Source organism: Phragmites australis, chromosome 24 (assembly GCF_958298935.1).
Source record: "Phragmites australis chromosome 24, lpPhrAust1.1, whole genome shotgun sequence".
In the NCBI taxonomy this organism is placed as follows: Eukaryota; Viridiplantae; Streptophyta; class Magnoliopsida; order Poales; family Poaceae; genus Phragmites; species Phragmites australis.
The window spans coordinates 3,413,870-3,436,164 of record NC_084944.1 but is presented as its reverse complement, the minus strand read 5'-3'; the positions used below and the strand labels follow the sequence as shown (position 1 = coordinate 3,436,164).

Below are 22,295 nucleotides of genomic sequence, written 5' to 3'. Positions count from 1 at the left end.
ATTTTATATGATTATTTTCCGAAGTCTAGTATGTCTTCGTCCTGCTTGAGGAGGACATGGGATGTTAATGCCTCGGTGTGATTTATTTATTTATTTGCGAAGAGGTGCAGATTTCAATTGCATACCGTATCTTTTGGAATCAAGATTAAGTGTATTGTCTGGCTGCCACGAACATTTAGACTGTCTACTCCGCTAATTAAACTAATTTAGGAATGCTTTTTTAGACGAAACAAGGACCAAAGTTTAAACCTAAGTTAGCACGGATGTCGATATGCGGTGCGCTGCACTGCACATAGCCGCCCAAAAGCGACGCATTTTGCACTTATAATAACATATATTAATAGTAACCAGATTAAACTAAGCCTCAAGGTCGCAGTCACCTCCCTGTTTTTAGTTCCAACAATGGTGCCTTCCATGAACAAGAACTGAAAGCGTCGCCTTGTCAGCCTGCTAGTGGCATCACTGTTGCCACCCGCACAGGAGCAGTAGCACGGTTAGCTTCACTGGCCACACATGTGGCTCTGCTTGGGCCAAGCTTCACGCGGTTACACGCATCAAAAGCCAAAATTCACGTCGGCCGTGTCCAAACGAATTGGAGGGAGGAAAACAGCGTCGTTTCGTTTCCCGTCAAAATGCAGCCACGAGTCCTCCAAAGAGGACAGACTCCTCTCTCATGTGAGAAGAGAGAGAGAGAGAGAGAGAGAGATGTCAGCCTGTCACGGCATTCCATGCACGAGACTTGCAGACACTGATTGGGGAGGCACCTGGTTACAGAGATGCAAACGGTCCAGTAGAGTTCAGAAGAGTACGAAGGCCAAAATCTGTGCACTCCATATTGTGCTCCATCTCAAGATTGACCCTGCAACTGAAGCAACGCTGAAAATGCTACGGTTCTGAACACCCTGCAACTGAAGGGTCAGACTCCATCCCATCCCATCCCACATTTACAGTACCACACAATCTTTTAGTAGTAGCATCCAGGACTAGGAGACTTCATTGCTCAACACCCGAACTCATGTAACGTTCAGATGGAAGGTAGTACAGTACGTTACATACCGGTACTGCAACGCTCCGGGAGACTTCATTGCTGATCACAGTTCGCCTTCTCTCTCTGTCTAAAGACTGACCCTGCACCCGATGCGTTTCTGAAGAACGATACGGTTCTGAGCACCCTGCAACTGAATGCTCGTCAGACTCCACCTCACATTTAACACGCGATCTTCGAGCATCCGTGAGACTTCGAGTCTTCACCGCCGAACACTTGAACTCGCACAAATGTTCAGAAGAGAGAAGGTACTCTGGTAACAAGTCTATACAGTCGCATGTGAAGATAGACTGTTGGAGCCAGCACGATCACCACACCCTGTTCATCTGCCGTTTCTAACAGTGCGGCTGCCGGCCGGTGTTAAGTGCCCCAGCAAGGAGACGTTCACCTCCTGCCACTGGTCTGGCGCCTGCGCGTAGCATAGGGGCATTCGCTTATTTGCCACAAGATTCTCGGTGATATCCTATTTATCATCATGTTTCACGGGCATAGATTAGAGAATCCGTATGTCAGCTTCAACAGTAATTGTCACTACTGAAGATAGCAAATGAGCAAATATCACGTAGCCATCAGAGCCCATCCGTAGTGGCTGCCGCTTTCTGAGCTTCGGGGCGATCTGCCCGAACGTTTCGATTCTTCACGTAAGCGAGGTGGCGGTCAGAGTGATGAGAGTCTTCAGTTTTTTAACTGCAGTTGTTTGAGCCGGTGGGATTGGGAAACGACGGCGTACGGCGCGGTTCAGAGTCAGAGATGGACAGCTCCGGCCTCCGGCGTGTTCCGTGATTGCTACGAGTAACTAATTATTAATGACTCGAGGTAAGTACTGGTTGTACTAGTGCAGGTCGTGGTCATCGACAAGATTAGGCGCGGCTAGTTTAATTCCAATCGCTGGTACGCAAGGCAAGCCATGCATGTATGCTGCAGAATGCCACAATTATTGGTGAAGCACTTCCCTGAATCTGTGGTGCTGAGGAATTGTATGGTGAAACAGCACTTGAGCACTTACAATATACAACTTAAATTTGAAATGGAGTAGGATTCTTCCTTGCATGAAAAGAAAAGAAAATAAATGAAGTAACAATTTCAGATGCGTTTTGAAAACACCAGTATAAGGCAAACTTCAGCAGAGTCTGCAAATCTAATAGTACAGTGTTTTCAGATTACTGTAGCACCAGACATCTTCAGATACTCTGTCAAGTGCTACAGCACCGCACAATACTGCTACAGTGTTGTGAAGAGAATATGTTGCTGTATTTTTTTCCGGAGTTACTGTAGCAGTACGCATCACTGTAGTAGTACTGTTTACAGAGGCTGACAGTGGACCGTGACAGGAGGAAACACTGCGGTAGTACTGTAGTAATACTGTAGTAGTACTGTTTATAGAGGCGGACAGTGGATTTAGATGGAAAAAAAAAGAGTAGTAGAAGTAAGGAAATAAGGTAGCTGTTGGAGATAAAAAAATAAAAAATATTGTAATAGTGATAGGGGATGCTGTAATAATGTTTTTAAAGATAAAAATTTAAGCTAATTACTATAAATAGCTTAACTCGTCTATACACGCACATACTCACACCACTAACCGGATGCATGCTCAGATAACGTTTGTTGAGTTTGTTGAAAACCGGAAATAAGAAACTCATAGATTGATGAAGTTACTACCGATACGGATCTTTGAGTTTCTGATGCGGCTTCAAGGTGCAAGTAGGACAAAATTGGTTTGGAAGGCTTCGATAAGAACGCAATTTGACAGCGTGCCGATAATTGACACTTCGGTGGATCGACTGACGATTTGTTGACGCGTTTCCGTAACGATTGAACTGTCTTTGCTTCCCTTCAGAATTCTACATTCACGACGCCGTTTAACACTACCACCTACTATTATTACCACCTCTAGAATTCTCTATTATGTCTCTTCATCTAGGCCATCCATTTCGCTGTCACGCGCCGAAGTGTTTCTTACCGTGCGGTCAGCTGGTTTGACAATCCACGACGCGAGTACATACGTGATACGTGACCAGGCTAAACAGTGAACGATCAGTTACTCGCTCGCTCCGGCTGGCCGGCCGACCGGCCGGTCCAGCTTCAGCTAGCACACGGCGCCGGACGCACGCCGGGAGGGGTGCAACGTGCGAGGCAACCCACGGCTTCACGTCACGTGCCACCAGCCAGCTCTCGGCGGTTCCGTCGTACGTAGCCGCGTCGGATGAGTGATCCGATTCCTCTAACTTTAGAGGAGGCAAGTCAGAGGGAAACAGTAGTCCAATTGTGGGGAGAACTATGATAGCCTAACATCGTACTATAGCAAAGGTATTATTTATAATAATACGATCAATATTCTACTGTATCAGTATTACGGTAGCAGTATTATAGCACTAAATCTCATACATCTATTTACGATCAACAACTTATGGTAGAGTGAAGTTACCTGACTCTACTACACCGTGAAGTCAGTATCTCCACGGAATAAGAAAATGAGCTGAGATTTTCTGTTGCGGCACACATCTAATTCTATGGCTTTTTTATTCTAGACTCTAAGAAGCCAGTGGCTATGCTTAAATTAAGCTCTTCCCATTTCTGTTAATTCACAACGTTACCGACCACAATGTACCAAGGATAAATAAAGTAGTGTTTGATTTGAGGCGAAGATAAAATTTTAACTAGTTGTTTTAGACATCAAAATCTCGTCTAATTTATTGTAGAAAAAATTTAACCGATTTTTTAGGATGTAGCTAAATTTTAATCTTAATCTAAATGAAAGCTAAATTTTTTAAACGTGATCAAAATTTGATTTTTGCCTGCCAGAGTCAGGAACCAAAGAGCCCAAATATCTCATCTAAGCGTCTCTCTCTTCTCTGCCAGCGGTGGCCGTTCCAACTGCCTTGTCTCCACGCAAAACATGTTGGGTTGCCGCTGCCGGTGCCTCTGCAGTTGGCTGTCCGGCGCTGCGAGCCAACTGCCGCCGTAGGCAGAGCTCACTATTCATCTACCAGTTTTTTTATTTTGGATGGGGTACCATCTACGATTTTTTTTCTAAAAGGGAAGAATTTTATATTAAAAGTGAGCACAGTATATCCCCTTTTTGCGAGAAAGACCCTAAAGAAACAGGAAATAGCAACCCATTACACCCAGGACCTTGCAACCTCCACGTACAACTCCGATGACCTGCGCCGTCAGAACACGATGGAGCCAGAGCTGAGTCCCACCATCAAGTCGAAGAGAAGCCCCAAACATTAGACCTGCTGAAAGGATCGAATAGTTCAAGAAGAAAGTGAATTAGGCACTAATTAAAATTTCTACCGCTTTCTAAAACAAATAACAAACTTAGTCTAGATAAAAGAGAATGTAACTATGTGATTTAAACTAGGACAAGATAACTAAACAAACAAGATAACTAAGAGAGAGAACGGTAAAAAGAAAGACTTGTAAGAACCAAGATACTTAAAGTAAAATGCGGGAATGTAAATAGTTGGAGAAGAGAACACCAATTTTTTTTCGAGGTTTCGAGAAGTTGGCACTTCCCCCTAATCCTCGTTGGAGCATCCACCAAGGATGTAGCTCCCCCTTGAGTCACCAAGACTCAAGTGCTCTCTCTTGATTACTCCTTCTCCATCTCCGGATTGACGGACATCAAACCAAGTACATCATCTCTTTCCGGGGCTCCCACAAGTCCTCCAAGAGCCCATCGAGAACACCTTCGATCACCAAGACCGTCTAGGTGTTACCAACCACCAAGAGTAATAAGCTTCAAGCTTCACTTGATAAAGACAAAGCCTAGACAACAGCTAGGTGCACACTTGTTACTCTCCAAGCACTAAAGATGTCCTTAATCTTCAACTAAGAACTTAAAATTAAACACAAGTGCTCTCTCTTGCTTCTAAATGACACACCAAGTGTATGAGCTGCTATAGGGTCGCAAGAGCCATTTATGAGACCAAATGAGTGGGTATTTATAGGCTAAGGATCAAGAATTAGCCGTTGCCTAACAACCCAGAATTTTTCTTAACGCGAAAGGTCCGGTGTGAATAACTCACTCCACATCGGAATATCCGGTACTAATACCCCTGACAGAATAGCCATTAACTGTTCCATTAGCCGTTAAAGCTCCGGCGTTTCATCCGGACTAACGCCGGATCATCCGGCGCATTAAAACCAGCCAGATGATAGTTTGTAACCTTTCTGTATAAAATCATCCGGCGTTTACTCTTCACTACGCTGGACCATCCAGCGTGTAGAATCAAGCCGAGACTGCACTGCAAAGATTGCTCCGACAATCTCACCACTCGAACGCCGGACCATCCGGCGTGGACTTCAACAATTTTTTAACTCAGAACTCTTAGAAAATTGCTCCGGTGCTGACAACAATTTTGGCGCCGGACCATCCTGGATAAGCTAGAGAATTTTGCTGACCTCGACCAAAGTAAATTCCGGTGAGTACACTCTTCATACAGAGGATCATTCGGTGTGTTGAATATTCGCTGAATTCATCCAATTTAAACATTCTTGAGTTCTAACTTCTTAGATACTCAACCAAAAGCTTGTATGAGCTACCTAGCTCTAGAGATTCACAAGTGTGCATCAACTATGTCTAGACTCACCTAGGTCAAGCTACAACTCTTAACCCCCCTTTATAGTACGGTCAAAAAACTAAAAAGAAATAGAACCTATACTACTCTAAGTGTCCTTCATCTCTTTGTGACACTTAGAACTAGAAGATCCTTAATCTTCATGCACATTTCCTTTGATTGTCCATATAAACGCTTAAAGGGCCAAGAGTATCAAAGTATCATTGTGAACTAAGTTTTTTCTTTTTCTTTGATACCGTTCAAAGCACATATGTTAGTCACAATGATACAGTTGTCATTAATCACCGAAACTCTTACCACTTACTTAGGGACCTAGATGCTACACCTGCCGCATCATCCATCGCCTGCAGGACACCCCTGAGACGAATCTGAAACCACTGAAAACAAATCGGCCTTCTTCTCGCCGGCGATGATGGGGGGAAGAAGCTGGCGCCATTAGCCACGCCAACCACGAGTAATGGCCCGAAAAAGACACATGCCATCAGCAATACGAAGACTACTGATGCGGAACAAGCTCTCACCAAAGGGGAAAGCAAAATCTCCCTCCTTTCCTCAAGGAGGAGATAAACTAACCTCCGATTTGCAGCGCCGACGACCTTGACAACATCGTCAACAGCATCGAAGATGCAAAGAAAGATCCTAACCTTCACCAGACGCCAAATCAGTAGCGCCAAGAAGACAACAACATGCCAGACGCCGGAGTGACGCCACCAAAGCCAACCTTACCAACTAGCTAGGCAAAAACTACCTAGATATATCTACACCAGCGTCCCGGGCCGGCCAGTCGGAAAGGGGAAGGAAGGGGAGTTGAGTCTTCCTTGCCGTCCGTTCCATCTACCAGTTTTCTGGTCATACGGTTTACAACGTAGGGCTAACACGGACTATGCCATCTATGACGTGGGTGGAAATCATGCATATATGAGAGGATTGTATATATGCATTGATATTTCCTTTTTAAAAAAGTAGCCAGCACATTATAACTCTGGTTTCCAATCCTGCACGGACTCTAGCAACATATCATGTAGTCGTATTCTTGAATTTGAATCGAAGTCAGGACCTGTTTCAGGCTTTTGCTTTTGTTAGAAGACTAGAAGGCAGAACTCTAAATAAATAGATTTGCTGAAAAATAGTTCCTGAAAAGGTAGAAACCAATTTTTAAGAAAATAAATTAAAAGTTGAGCAACTAAGATGAGATTAGCTTTTTTAGAAATAGTATGCTGAGAAACTAAAAAATTATTGTAAAATTCAACCGCTAAAATTCAAAAACAGATTTTCAGAAAAACAAAAACACAGCTTTTCAAAAAATACAAAAACAAAATCCAAACAAACGTACCCTCAACTTTCCTTAATAATGAAACTCACGTTACATGGCTAGATTTGATCTGTACTCAGTCCCACGGTGAATAGGTGGCCAGATGTTTTTCTTTTTCTCTGGTTAATTTGGAAATTTTCTCGTAGTTTCTGACTAATCTAGATATAGATCGATTCGTGGTTAAGTTCCTACCAACTGCAGAGATTCAACGACAGCGGTCAAATATTCAAGATCATATGCGAAACGAAATTCTACTTGCCATTGGTGCGGTGGACAGCAGCATCACCACTAGTCCCCAGGCTGCAAGCAAGTAACAGCGTTCTCTCTCTCACACACGCACAGACACACACTGGAATTCAGAAATTGGTTACCTACTGGGGCTAAGCAGTAGGATGATGAAAGGTAGAAGAAGACTTGTTAGAAAGTGTTGCTAGTTAGGTAGAGAAGTTGACAGAACATATAGCCTGGACGCACATTACCGGACAAGGGACAGCCTGCAAATCACTGCTAGGAATGAATGGAGTTCTTCACACAGAAACTTTCATGCCCTTTTTTTTTATCAGAATCAGGTGTGCCATACATACAAAACTATGAGAAATTATCTAAACAGTATTTAATTAATCATTAAGTCAATTATTTTTTAATCACGACTTTAACGATTAATCAGAATACTACTCTGGTAGTTCTGACACGTGTTTTGTGCCAAAAATCGTAACATATGTCTTTCTAATATGAAACATCACAATAAAAATTAAGAAAGAGCGAGTAATTAATATTAAATTATAAGTATTTAAGTATTTACTAAGTTATTACAATTTAAGCAAAAGAGAGATAGTAATAGACTAAAACATACTCAACTCTTAACCAACAAAAGAAACTGCGCAACAGAAAACTAAAAACTATACAACAAAAGAACGATAGATCCATATGCCTGACCATCCCCAACCATATTCTCTTCATTTTGTTCCTTTCCCGATTTCCTTCCCCGTTCCCATTCCCTTTATTTTCTCTCATCTCCAACAGCTTCCCTTCGAGGGGAATCGCGAAGGGAAAGGAGAGAGAATCCCGTCCTGAAGGGAAGAATCCCTTCACGATGGGAATCTCGCCCGTGAAGGGAAGCTGTTGGGCGTGACCATCCCCAACCATATTCCCTTCATTTCGTTCTCTTCCTGATTCCCTTCCCCGTTCTCATTTCCTTTATTTCTCTCTCATCTCCAACAGCTTCCCTTCGAGGGAAATTACGAAGGAAAATGAGAGAGAATCCCGTCCTGAAAGGAATGACCTTGAGAATCCCGTCGTGAAGGGAAACCATTGTAGCGCTGAAGGGAATGAAAATCCCTTCACGACGAGAATTTCGCCCACGAGGGGAATCCCTTGGGCGTGGTCTTAGGCTCCATCACAAAAATACGATCTCCGAGTAGTTGCCTACTCATATCCGTCACCACCCTCAACAGGCGTGAAGTAGCTAAAAACCAACTCCCCATCGTCGGTATACGAAGATACTCGTAAAACTTAATCCATAATAGGCACTTATAAATAGCCCGCTCTAAGGATTATGTATTTAGATATTAGCAAGAAAAAGCCACATGATTAAGTAGATTTCATATGCGAAAGCAAATTGGGCATACACATGTATGAGCATCTATACTTAACCAAAGTAACAAACTAGCCCATAAATATCAACTGAACATAATGTAAAAGGAACCGTAGGAATAAAATATATAAAGCACCATCTCAACCGATCAACCACCTCAATCCACATTTGCAACTCTACAACTGCTGCAAATGGATAAAAGCATGCTCATGACCGGGAGCGTAGCATTTCAAAATATTTGTACACCCTGCAGGGGTACTCCTTTACCTACATGACTTGAGGATCATACGGCTTGCATGACCACACAGGTCCATACAAGAGGTACTCATGTCAAACTTTTTCAATAAACCACGATCGTTTGATCATGCGATGATAGGTGCAGAAGTCATCCAGAACTACTCCCGGAGCAAACTGGATACCCCAACTGGCCTCATGCCTCACATCATCGACCCGCACGCTAAAAAACCACAACTACAAGGGTAATCGACTTATCGTTCTCATATACGACATGTAGTAAGCACGAAAAGTGCTAAAGCCAATTGCAACAACGATCGATGCTTAAACGATGTAAGCGATCTACGGTGTTCAGGTTACTCTCCCGACCTAACCAAGTGAACTCCACATCTGAGTAGGAGAAACATCCCTAACATCACCCAAATCTCGACTCATCATCAATCCATCATTGTGATCATAGTGTAAGTAATTAGGCCCATGCTTGCGAACAATAAAATATTTCACCGCTCAACTTCTACCGAAGAACCTAAGCATGGCTAAACAATTCGATTAACCTTTAAATTAGACACCATCAAGTTAAAGCCTGTCCACAAGGATATGAAATTTCAATACTCAAGACGGGGAAAGTAATGCTTCGACATAGATTCTACTCATACCAAACCCAACAACAACTTGAACTTATACACAACATACATAAAACATATCTATCAATTTATATCATACAGGATCAAGTATGCTTAGATGCTTGCCTTGCTGCTCAGGTGACCGCCTAACACTACCCACGCAACACTCGCAGAATTCTAGTAGATTGGCATCGCCTTCAACCACGGTCACAACACGCTTCGGTTCTTCGTTCACTAAAGAAGAACGTGTGCAATGATTAACATGAATAAAATGCACGATATATGCTACAACATGCATAACAACAAGCTAAAGGTTTAAGATATGCGGAGGAATAACAAAACTTGCGATCTAACATCATCGGAAAAGTAACAGGAGGTCGGAGACTCCAGGTTGAACTCGGAGTATCAGGGTTCCGGAACCTTTGAGCTATCCTCCGGACTGGGGTCTCGGTTAGCCATTTATTGATTAATCCGGAACCTCCGGGTGAGTTCGGATACTCTGGGCCAGGCTGGACATTCCGAGTGAGGCTTTGAGTGAGGCTCTCTGCTAACTCCAAAATGAATCTACTTAGACTCTCTGGGTTCTCGCTGAGTTGAGTTCTAAAGTTTTTTTCCTCGGTCGATTCCACTCGCATGTAAATCTATGCTACACAAACATGCATATGTACTACACAAGTGAATCTAGACTTAATTTGGACCCTAAATTGACATGGTTCCGAGGACAATTCAATGGGGTTTCTCCAGGTTTACCCGGACTATCCGGATTAATCCGAATTATCCGAGTTGTCCAGAAAGGCTGCTTCGAGGGGATTTCTCGGCCGATTTGATTAGCGAGCCTCTCTAAACAGAAAAGGGAGACATATTTGAGATAGTTCATACAGTCTATAACTCATTCAACAACCTAGCAACTCGATTCCTAACTCAAATCTTATTCAAATCCTTATTTTAGCTCAAAAACTCAAGAATTCAAGAACTCACAACTTTAGCTCCAAACTCAAAATTGACCAACCAAATCATGCATCCTTGCCATGGGAAGCCTAAGGGACTTACACACGGTGCTTGTTGGGGTTGGTGATCGTCAAAAGGATAGAGGAAACACTCGAAAAGAGGAAGAACGCCGGTGCTCCTCGTTCTTCAATAAAGAACACCAAAACGAGTCAAAACCGGCTCGAATCTTTCAGAAAACGAAAATGAATTAGATGGGTGAGTAGCTTATGAGCTCGTGATCGCGTGAGTACCACATACTTACCTCAAATACTTCTCTTAAGGTTGGATTTTGGAGAGAGAGGGAGAGAGTGCTTGAGAGAGGGAGCTCTCAGCTCCTTGGATCGGTTGGGAGCACGGGAGTGAGAGAGAGGGGGGATGGGTGGGTGAGGTAGCTGCTGCACATGAGGGAGAGAGAGGGGTGGTTGGCCCGCTCCGGTGGATCCATGTGTCAGAGAAATAAGACATTTTCAATGCGATTTCTATTTTTTCTCTCCCAAATTACATTCTCTGATTGACTTTAAATGAATTGTACTAGCATTCCAAAGTAAATTGCTCTGAAATTAATCATGACCTTAATAACACATAATTAGACTTAATTACGTGATTACAGTTTCAGGACGTAACAGAAACTCTTAATTTCAAACAACTTGGCTAAGGCACTTACATAATCATGCCGAACGTGTGCTAAGGATTTCGTGGCGCGCCACTTGACTTTCTCGGGATTCTCTACAGGTAGTCACTGACACATCTTTGCGACAAACTGTAGTCCAAACATCCAAACCATCCACCAATTTGAATTCCTGTCTTCAATTTTGGAATTTATACTAAAATACGAAGGTTTCATGCTATAGCTTTTCAGATGATATCTGACATCGTCAAGGAAGAATTACAAGGTGGAAAACAAAGCTGTGTGGACCTAGATGGGCCTTAAAGATTCGATCTGGTTGAAACATGTAAAAGATCTGAGATCGAGAAGATGATATCAAAGAAATAAGAAATGGAGAACATAAGAGCACAATTTGACCAGAACGAACAAGCGATGTAGATCTAAACCAACCTGCACTTAGAGATATATATTGTTGGGGCCTGGGGAAAACCATGAGCAGGAAACGGGATCATAAGAGCACAACTTCAGAACTCAGAAGTAACCAGCAGCGGGTACAAAGGTTGCTGATACTTCAGTTCCAGGCAAAATTTACTCTACTGAAAATAATACTGCAAAAGATTTGCTGGTTAAACCTTTGTTTGTGACTAGCAAGCGCATAACATACAGCATAGTTCAGAGGATAATTCAGCAGAAGCTTTCGTTCAACAATCAGCAAGAACTGGGAGAAAAACGAGCAGCAGCCCTCAAACAAACTGACTAGATCAAATGGCAAGCTGACTAGATCAGGCAATTGAAAAGGGAGTTGGGTCCATGTTCATTCTAAACACTCAACACTAGGCATGCCCCAGTAAAGTGTCCCTAAACCAGATGAAGTCAGACACAGCTGAGAGCATAGAGTGGAGCTTCAAGGGTCTGTTCTGTTTAGATCATGGGATTTTCACAAGAAAGTGAAAAGAAAATCCTTGTTCCAAAGTGGACCTAAATGACACTAGGACTAAATAAGCCTAAATTCTGAAATCAATTACTCCTAGGATCCTGACTGGAAACCTGCTGCAACTCTTTAGGAAATGCTCCCCTTTCACAGAGAAGGCGTAAGATTGTGCTTTACACTGTTTCACAATTGGGTATGAAGTGTTACAGCCCTACAATGCACAGCTAACACATTACTATTGTTACTGATTTAACGCATTTTCAAGGAGAATCAATGAAGGTAAGTACACTGGTCTCAAAGAATGAAGCCAGCCAGTAATTTCTGTCAGACTAACGCAACTTCGTTAAATGTTTCTCTTCACTCGGCCTCAGTTCACAAGTATCATACACCAGCCGCATAGAAGATTCCACAGCAAAAGCATCCAGTATTCCTTTTCAGCAAATTCTTCTGTCAGCAACTGCTACAAAAGGCGATTTTGCAACTTCAAGTCAATCTGGCAAGTGGCAAAATGTATACTTGTATATTGCACTATGATAAATTAATCTTTCCAATAAAGCCAAAAAGACAGCGCGGAACCTTGCTAAAACATGGAAATGTTTGCAATCACAGCATGAAGCATTACAAGGAAGCATGAAAAATAGAAAACAAGGTATTAAGATAAACTAGAATATGGTCGAAACCCAATAGGCAAACATATAATTCCTTTGTTACTTCCAGGAAATAATTTTCCAAGATAACTAATGTCGTTTATGCACTTAATCCTAATGTGGCACCTTGTATTTCTCTTCCCTCCTTTTGCATATATTTTTTAATCCATAATGCAGATTTGCTTGATGAGTTCCACTTTCTTTTATCAATTATGACCCATGAGATTAAAGTCTCATGCAAACTCAACATACAGCAACAGCAACAACAATAACAAAGCCTTTTAGTTCCAAACAAGTTGAGGTAGACTAGAGATGAAACCCACAAGATTCAATTAAAAAGATGATGAGAAAATAGCAATAATAATAAAGATACTAAGTAATAGCAAACTATAGTAAAAGTAATAACGATATAAAGAGACCGATGCATAAGTTATGGTTCTAACACGTGGATTGCTAACTTCCACGAGCTTCTATCCACGAATAGTTTTTCGGGGATATTCCATTCCTTCAAATCGCTCTTTACAAACTCCTCCCATGTCAAGTTTGGTCAACTCCTACCTCTCTTCACATTATCAACGCGCCTTTGTATCCCTCTATGCACATGCCCGTTGGATATGTTCAAACCATCGGGCTCTGTAGACCTCCGTTGGATATGTCCAAACTATTTCAATCGATGTTAGACAAACTTTTCCTAAATTGGTGTTACCCCTACCCTATCACGTATATCATCACTTTAGATCCGATCCATAGTTATTACGGTGGTAAGACGAGGCGAGGTGCCTGACCACCTTCACACCTTTTAGGCGAGTATGGCATGAGGCGAGGCGATGCCATACTCACTTCACATGAATATACAAGCACCAGCTGAGCAGGAGAGCACAAGCAAGTACGAGGAGGCATGGAGGAGCAGAGCACTAACAAGTAGTCAAGTAAACAAACGCAACTAATAGCAAGTACTAGCAGAGCAGTAGAGCACTAGCAACTAGCAAGTACCAGGAGGCATGGAGAGCACTAACAAGTACAGTAGTACACAAACACAACCAATAGCTATTTAGCACTAGCAAAGCAGTACCAGCCACCATGAGTCCATGAGGCATGGAGGAGCAGAGCAAGTACCTTTGTCGGATGATGAACTCCACAAGCGGGGATCCGAAGGGATCCCCTTTGAGATTCGACCGGAGGATGATTCTGAATCTACCTCGTATATGAAATAAATAGGAGTAAATGAGATGCAGGTGGAACGGATGATCGGATGCAGGAGGAAATAAATGCTCTGGGGATTTTAGACAGGTTCGGGCCGCACGAAGCGTAATACCCTACTCCTGTGTGTATGCTATAAATGCTCTGAAAATGCCTCTATGAGGATCTCTCGTGTTACAAGGATTTTTGTCTAAGTCTAGAGCTTCGTACTTCTTGTTCTTCATCAGCCTGTCTCGGTCTTAAAGAAGCTGTTGTCTTCTGTGTGGTCTGCAGTGAGCTCGATCGTTCGATCCCTTTTCTTCGGGAAGCCCGCCCTCCTTTTATACCCGTCGGGGTGGTTAGCGTGCCCAGAAAGGATGGAGCGAATTCCAAGGCGCCATAAATGGAAAGCAACCATCATAGGCTGCAGTTTGATGTGACGAGGGGTTGAAAACGCGCTCCCGTCCGGTCCTGTCGTCATCATTCCGCTTTTCAGCGGGTGCTGCGGGGAGGGCCCACCGGGCAGCCACCGAACAACCCCGCATGCTCGCCCGGTCAGAGCGAATCTGACACAGCAGAGCGGCAGGCGATATGCCTCGAGCCCTGCGACGTTATCCCGAGGCGCACCGGATGACGCGCGATAGGACCCGCCGCATTAAATGCCCCCACGCCTTCCTGCCAGGCAGTGGAAGGGACTGACAGCAAGCGTGAGGGGAGTGGTTGGAAGTGACAGGCCACGCGCCCTCTTAAATGCAGCATCGAGCCTCTCGCCAATTGACACCTCACCGCTGAGCCCTTGTGAGGACCACCGGCGAAGGACTTCTCAGGTCCTCAGGGAACTGTGAGTGCTCGGGGACTACTGTTCATAGTCCCGAGCACTCTCTCCCGAATATGCCATTTCTTCGTCCTTGGGGAACTCGGGTGCTCGGGGACCACTGTTTATGGCCCCGAGCGCCCTCTCCCGGAGCTGTGTCTGCTCGGGTCATCGGGGAACTCGGGTGCTCGGGGACCATTATTCATGGCCCTGAGCGCTCTCTCCCAGAACTTGTACTCATCGGGTCCTCAGGGAACTCGGGTGCTCGGGGACCACTGTTCATGGGCCCGAACACCCTCTCCCGGAACTTGTTCATGGGCCGGGAGGGCGCTACGTGGCACTCTGCTGTCCTGCCCTCGAGACTCAGGGACCCCTGGTTCACATGTCACCGACAACCTCCCATACGGAAAGAGCCCAGTCAACGGTGGAAGAGGAGCCGCGCGCCTGCGCCGGAGCTGCTATGGCCTGCGGAGGAGTCCATGCGCCGCTGCAAGGGAGCAAAAGCGCAGAGCACAGATCTGCCAGGTCTAAGGCGCAGCTGCATAGGGTAGGCGGCGACGAAGGCGAACAGGCGGACGACAAGAGGCGAGTGTGAAGCAGCAAAGGAGGTGGGGACTGGGCAGGCAGGCAGGTGGCGATAGTGGATCTGGTGTCGAGCGAGAGTGATGGCGGCACGCCCTAATGCTCTGGCTTCAGGTCTGGATGTCTGGTCCCGCGCTTTGCCTCTCTGTCTTCTTTTCCTGTGCGCGCGTTCTCTCTTCTTTCCCCCGCGCAGTCTCTCAGTTTTTCTCCCTCTCGTGTGCTTTCCTTCGACCATGCGGCGTCCGCCTTGCGCAATACGGCATTGCAGCACGATAAGGCGACACTTTGGCGATGCCATATCCAGCAAGGCGGACGCCACATCGCCATTAGGCGAGTTGATGGTTGCGGCGATCGTCCCGACGCCTAAGCGTCAATTAGGCGATGCCTTAATAACTATGATCCGATCCTTTCTTGTATGGCCACAAATCTATCGCAACATATGCATCTTTGCTCTACTTAACTGTTGGACATGTCGTCTTTTAGTTGGCCAACATTCTGAACCATACAACATCGTGGGTCGAATCGCCGTTTTATAGAACTTACCTTTTAGCTTTTGTTGCACCATCTTGTCAAAGAGGATGCCAAGAGCTTGGTGCCATTTCATCCATCCAACTTTGATTCCATGACTAATATCTTCATTGAAATCTCCATCCCTCTATAGCCTCAATCACAAGTATTGAAAGGTATCCTTCTTGGGAACCACCTCTCCACCGAGACTAGTATCTTCCCCCTCACGCCTAGTAGTACCAAAATCGCACCTCATATACTCGGTTTCGGTCCTACTAAGTATAAAACATTTCGATTCTAAAGTATGACCTAGTCGTGCACAATAACTGTTGATTCTATATGATAAAATACGATATACTGGTGTGATTGTGAACAGTGAACACACTATCTGTAGTTAGAAAAATACCGGGAATTGACACTGTAAATAGGGTGAACCCATCTGAGCATACATCATGAATTTGAATAAATATACCTGAAACAGGTAGTCAAGTTGCAGTCTCCTAATCCGGCAACTACTTGCGCTTTTATGTTTATATTACTAGTTTCTTTTATAGCTTTTTCTAGTAGTTGAGCTTGAGAAAAAGAACCTTGTGCATGCTATTCATGACTGGAAAACATATACTGGCGAGAAGACAAACTTTAGTGTTCTGCACTCTTTAGTTTAATCTTGTTCTCCACTAACAGGAATCTTTACAACTAAATGATTGTATTACTCCAAAAGAATACCCCACCCCAAAATCTGCTTGGAAAACTGGGTTATAATAAACGATATGACTGGTAACTAAACCAGTGATCAGCTTTTGATGAGCACACGCATGGATTAGACTGAATCTATGCGAAGCAACAACATATCACACAGTTAGTCAGCCTTCTGAACTGTAATATTTTAAGACTACACTGGAAGAAGAATAGAAGGCAGGCATTTATTCTAAGGACAGAACCAATCAGCAGGCATACTGATCTTTTCTGCAAGTTTTAGAAACATGCACATCTACATATCCCTCTGAAGTCCTGTTTCGAGGAAAGGAAAAACAGAGACAATTTGAACTACACTCCAAGGTTTAAAACGAAGTTAGAAGGTTTATCCTTCTACAGAAAAGGGTGAAACAGTTTGCATAACCCCAAAAGAACTTTTGGTCCTACGAATAAAACAAACAAACAAGTATCACTGGATTTTCCAATGTAAAAATCAGCAAACAAGGATTTTCCCATGTAAAAAGGAATCTGTTAACTTTACCACATATCATTTACATACCTCATTCAGTAAAAGCAGAAAAAAAGTAAGGTTGCCATTTATGCTGGGAACCTACAGTTGACACTTTGAACATGAAGCTGTTAAAATTTAAAAACATTCCCCATGATTGACTAGGGTTCAATATATCTGTTCTTTAAAATTGATCAATGTAGGTAAATAAGTTGCAAGAAACAATAAAATGCTTGCATTGCGCAAAGGATAGATCAACAACACTGGAACAAAAATCATACTGCTGGAGTTCTCATGCTTAACACTAACAAGCTATTTTCAAATGTAATTTACTAAGAGAAGATACAGAAACTACCTTCAGTAACAACCAAGTATGACAAGCAGTTGGTAACTGTCAAGCGCTTGAGGCAGAAAAAGAGTCCCCAGAACACTTGGTTCAAAGAATCTAGGGCGGTAACTACATCTTTCACATATCATCTTGACAAAAAATATACATCTCTGTTTTCAATCAGTCATAGAGAATCAGAAGCTGAGCCAAAAGCCCCTCGTCCACATTGCCGAACAAACATAAACAGAGTACCATTAATTGATCCTTTAAGTGAACTGCACAACCTTCTTGGTGCCTACAGCAGCAGAATGATGATCTTAGCACTTAGTTTAAGAGAGGAAATGAGGTATTGCTAAGGAATGGTAGTACAAACCAGATGCCAGCGCTTGCTTAATGGAGACGAGGAAACTTGGATCTCATCTATGTCAGGTAAAGGGGGTGACCGGAAGCAAAACACCTTTCTTTTGAGGTCATCCCTACCACTTGATCGTACGTAAGAGCCCCTAGTTATGTTTCCATCCTTCCAGACATCCTTCAAGAAAAATAAGATCGGTTTCTTGCACAACGATTTCTGAACATCTCTAGTATCAAAATCGAATTCATTTCTCTGACTCATCCTATTATAAGTAATGTAAGTCCTTTCCGATCGCTCCAATTCGGGAGGAAGAAGAATATTGGGGTATACTTCAACAACATAGCCCAACGAGATAGCCAATGTAAGCTTTTGGCTTTGATCATAACAAATTGAACGCTGCAGGAAGCTCATGGATTCCATTTTCATAGCTTTTGTAAAGAGCTCCAAACTCTCAAGAGAGCTCAGTCCAGGGTATATGGGGTCCACAAGCTCCAAATGGTGAATACTGATGAAAGGGGCAATTGGATGAGCTGCCAATATACCATGAGCATTGCCTCTGATATCCCACTGATATGGCAAAAGGGGAAAAAATTTAGAAGGCTAGATGGATTTATCAACATATATGATAAATATACTCATTGATGAAGCAGAAAATCAATCTAATTTTGCAGGATGATCGCAGAGGCAAAACAAAATTTAATAATAGGCTATTATCTTTGTGAAACACATGCACTGCCTACTTGAAGAGGGGCATTGAGAGACAGTACTGTAAAACAACCAAGCAAATCCTGGCAAAGATGTCCAGGGTCCAGAAAATGTTAACATTCAAGTCCTACCAAACTTCCTTTCACTATCATAACCACTCTGGCAATACCCTACTTTTGTTCACGCACTGCATTCAATGATATAAACAGCGCAGCTCAGATGGCACAGCATTAGAAAGTAGCACCTTCCTTTCTGTCGTAACGAATCAATCATGACAGATACAGTAAAGTTTCAAACATTGCATCAACAAAGGCATCCAGGATCTACAGCCAGCTCTGCATTGTGACAGATTGAACAAAATCCCGGCATTTTTTCTGTTAACATAAAGAGAATGCGTCACTTCGCACTGACTAATATATGGAACGGGGGCACAATCCTCAAATGCTTGTCATCTTGTCACTGCGAACTAGTCTATGAGCAGATCCTGTATAGCAAAACAAGCTAAGCACTCCAATTGCTTGATGAGACACCAACTATTTGATAAGATCCCTCACATAGACTAATAACAGGATAAGAGCTTATACAACGATTCGATGCCCGCAAAATGTTGAAGAATAAGCTAGGTACCTGGTGGAATCCATACTCGCGGGATAAGGGCACGCCGAGCTCCGTAATGCAAGCATGGAGGCGGTCGTCGCTTCCATACAGCCTGGGGTACCTCTCGATGCAGACGTCGAGCGTCTGCGCGAGGGCGGCGGCGAGGGGGAAGCTGAGCGCGACGCCGCCGCCCCCGAACGCCATGCTGTGGCTGAAGTACGTGTTGGCGGAGTGGCTCTCGGACGGCGCGCCGACGTACACCATCTCCCTCCAGTCGTACTTGCCGAGCACGGCGACCAGGTTGTCCGCGCACAGCACGGTGTCGTCGTCGACGAGCACGACCCACCGCGCGCCCCCGCCGCCGACGAGCCGCACGGCCTCGGCCGCGATGCGCGCGATCCGGAGTCCCGACGGGTGGCCCGTGGGGTTGGTGTACCGGAACCGCGAGGTGTCCTCGGACACCCGGATCGGCGGGAGGGAGCCCTCCCCGGGGGCGCTGGGCCCCGGCGCGGCGGGCGCCCCCGCGTCGAGCCAGACGTGGCCGCGCATCGCGGCTGGGTCCCACCACAGGCGGACGTACTCGCGGCGGCGCGGCCAGAGGTGCGCGGAGCCCGCGATGCCGAAGACGATGTGGCCGAGCGCGAGCGGCGAGGCCGCGTCGGGGCCGGCGATCGCGGCCGCATCCGACAGCGCCGAGAGCGCGGCAACGGGCGGGGCCCCCTGGGACGGGGAGAGCACGAGGAGGAGCCAGAGCGCGGTGGCGAGGAGAACCGAGAGCAGCGCCAGCACCGAGGCGGCGAGCGGGCAGTGCCGCGGCGGGAGGAGCGCGAGCGGGAGGAGCGGCGGCGGCTGCGGCGGCGGCGAGGAGGCGGCGTGGTGGGGCTTGGGCATTGGGCACGGGGGTGGACGCCGCCGCCGCCGGTGGCCACGGACATTGAGGGGGCGGCGGGACGTGGCGCTGTTTTAGGGGCGGACGGTGCGAGACGGGCGGCTGCCTCCCCCTGCGGTTGTAATACCACACGCCGTTCCATTTCGAATTCCATCCGCTTTTCTTCAATCCAATCATTTCCCCCTTTTTAAATTCATTTTTAATCTCTATTCTTGCTTGTGTCTTAAAATATTCAGATGGTTTGAATTTGAATTCCTGATCACAGTGATAAGTACCAGCACTAATTTATTAACAACTTAATTGACAGATGAGTGAGATTTAAGCATGCACGTGGAGGATGGTGCCTCGAGTACTGATTCGATGAGAGAGAGAGAGAGAGAGTAGAAAGAACAATAGGTTTCGACTTGTACTGTAGTGTAGGTGAATGGCTGAATGGTATGCTGTCTGTTTGGAACGAAAGAATACAAAATAGGTTTGGATGAAAAACGCAAGAATATGGTGCAGTGAAAAACTACATAAATTCAAACACACAGGAATGAAAATTTTGGGACCTTTGGATCATAGGAACAAGAGAGCAGCAGTGAGAGCCAAGGCTCAGAGTGAATGTTTCGTTTGCTCCATTTCGTACAGGAAATCAAGACTTTCCAGAGGAACGTGTGTCTTCAATCCTCCATCCCAAATGCTGTGTGGCGTCAACAAAAATATATGAACTGCTTTACTGTAATTCCTCTGCAAAACCAGTCCAAACGGAGTCCCAAAAAAGAATATATTGCTGTAGTGGACTAGTGGTTGATAATGTGTGGAGAGGTAGTGCAATGCCATGTGTCTAGATATTGTGATCGGAGGAATTTTTTAAGGCCCCTTGTGGAATATGTTCTCTCTTCTCATCAATCATTGTTGCAATGTTTGTGAAAAAGCTTGGTTACTGTCATGTGATAAACAGCTAGCAGAGGTGCGGTTGGCTTGAATTTACAGCAAATAAATGGGCATCAGTGAAAATTACCTTCACGATGCAGTAGTTGTTTCAGCTAGCGGTTTGACAGGAAAGTAATTCCGTACTAAATCCGATCGATTACTGCAGTGAACTTTGAAGGTGGTAACAGGTATGAAAATGAAAACGGATGGAAGAGCTCTATAACCGTCTTTATTTTCATATTTATTCAATTGGACGGAAACGAAAACGAGAAGATCAGAAACAAAAACGAAAACTGTGATAAGTATGTTCATGTGAAATAAAAAGTTTGAAAGCTGCACACATGTTTTTCAAAAAAAAAAAAAGACAGGAGAATTCGGCTGCTCCATCGTTGTCGTCGTTCCCTGTTCGTTTGAAGATTCAATATCATCCATCCATTCCTCTTTCCCTCCTGTGTATTTTGTGAGGATTTCCTATCTTTTGTTTGAGACCCGCAGCATCCATATCTTGATAAAACTCTGAGGCACTGTGCTAGCCTACCACATATGCAAGCACCGGAGTTTCGGACGCAGATCCTCTGCTGTTACAGCAGAAAGGCATTGCTCGAACAGTAGTTTGAGGCTACTGCTGCAGTGTTCTGCAGCAAATCGTTGCATCAACAGTACTCGTGTTTACCGTTGGACTGTACTGTCCTGTAGCACTGGTGCTGTTGCAGTTGATTTGAACTATCCAATGGTTCACAGCACTTTCTAAGATCAATCTTCAATAAATATTTAAAAATTTATCCTCTATAACACTATTACAGTATATTCTTACATTATTATAGTATCTTCTATTTTTTTCATTTCCACAGCTACTATATTTTCTATCTTCTATTACTCTTCTTCTCCACCTTCTAAGATCATCTTCAATAGATACTCTAAAAATTTATCCCCTATAATATTATTACAGTATATCCTTATACTATTATAGTATCCTCTATTTTTTTTATCTCTAACAGCTACTATATTTTCTATCTTTCATTACTCTCCTTCTCCCTTCGGACCCACATGCAGTGCTCCTTCCCAAATTTGCCGGCTTCCATTTGCTTCTCGTATCCCTGTAGAGATAGATACGGGAGTTGTTGGAGCCGTTTGTTGCCGCTCGCGATCGGCAAAAATTAAAAAACACATGCTACAGTGATTTACGGGAAGGAATCCGATTCTGTTGGAGAAGGCCTAATGCAGAGTAGTGTAGCACCTCTGCATTTTCTTCTCCACTGTAGACATCATGTTAACATTGCAAATTTAGTAAATGAGTGTAAATGTACAAATAACGAATATTGTTTGTCTGATTTTCATTTGGAGGTTGTGGTTGATCTCACTATTACACCAATGGAAAGGTTAATTTGCAAAAAAACTTCCGTACGGCTATGAAATATCACAAAATAATCATTCATTGGTAAGATAGTAGGATCAACTGTAACTTTCAAATGGGGATTGGATGGACGACATTAACTGTTTATACGTTTACACTAATTTACTAATTTGCACTAAAGATTTTCCGTAAAACAAAAAATGAGGTATTTCTTTTTTTCTTATTTTTGTCAAAAAAAAAAAGGGACGAGAATGCTCTTCAATCTTTTTGGATTGGAGTTGTGGTTTGACCAAAAAAAAAATG

General features: G+C 44.1%; 1 protein-coding gene across 2 annotated transcripts; it reads right to left on the bottom strand.

Moving 5' to 3' along the window:
- Nucleotides 1-11,775: 11,775 nt before the first annotated feature.
- On the bottom strand, nucleotides 11,776-20,012 carry LOC133907891 (uncharacterized). 2 transcript variants are annotated; one of them, XM_062349992.1, is made up of 4 exons: nucleotides 18,865-20,012; nucleotides 17,551-18,099; nucleotides 17,205-17,472; nucleotides 11,776-12,376 (listed from the first exon to the last, which is right to left on the bottom strand). In XM_062349992.1, the coding sequence occupies exons 1-3, from the start codon at nucleotides 19,723-19,725 to the stop codon at nucleotides 17,362-17,364; spliced, it is 1,521 nt and encodes a 506-aa protein (XP_062205976.1). In that variant the 5' UTR covers nucleotides 19,726-20,012; the 3' UTR covers nucleotides 11,776-12,376; nucleotides 17,205-17,361. The 2 variants fall into 2 exon arrangements, with proteins under 2 accessions (XP_062205976.1, XP_062205977.1); XM_062349993.1 differs by having other exon boundaries at nucleotides 11,776-12,373.
- Nucleotides 20,013-22,295: the final 2,283 nt, after the last annotated feature.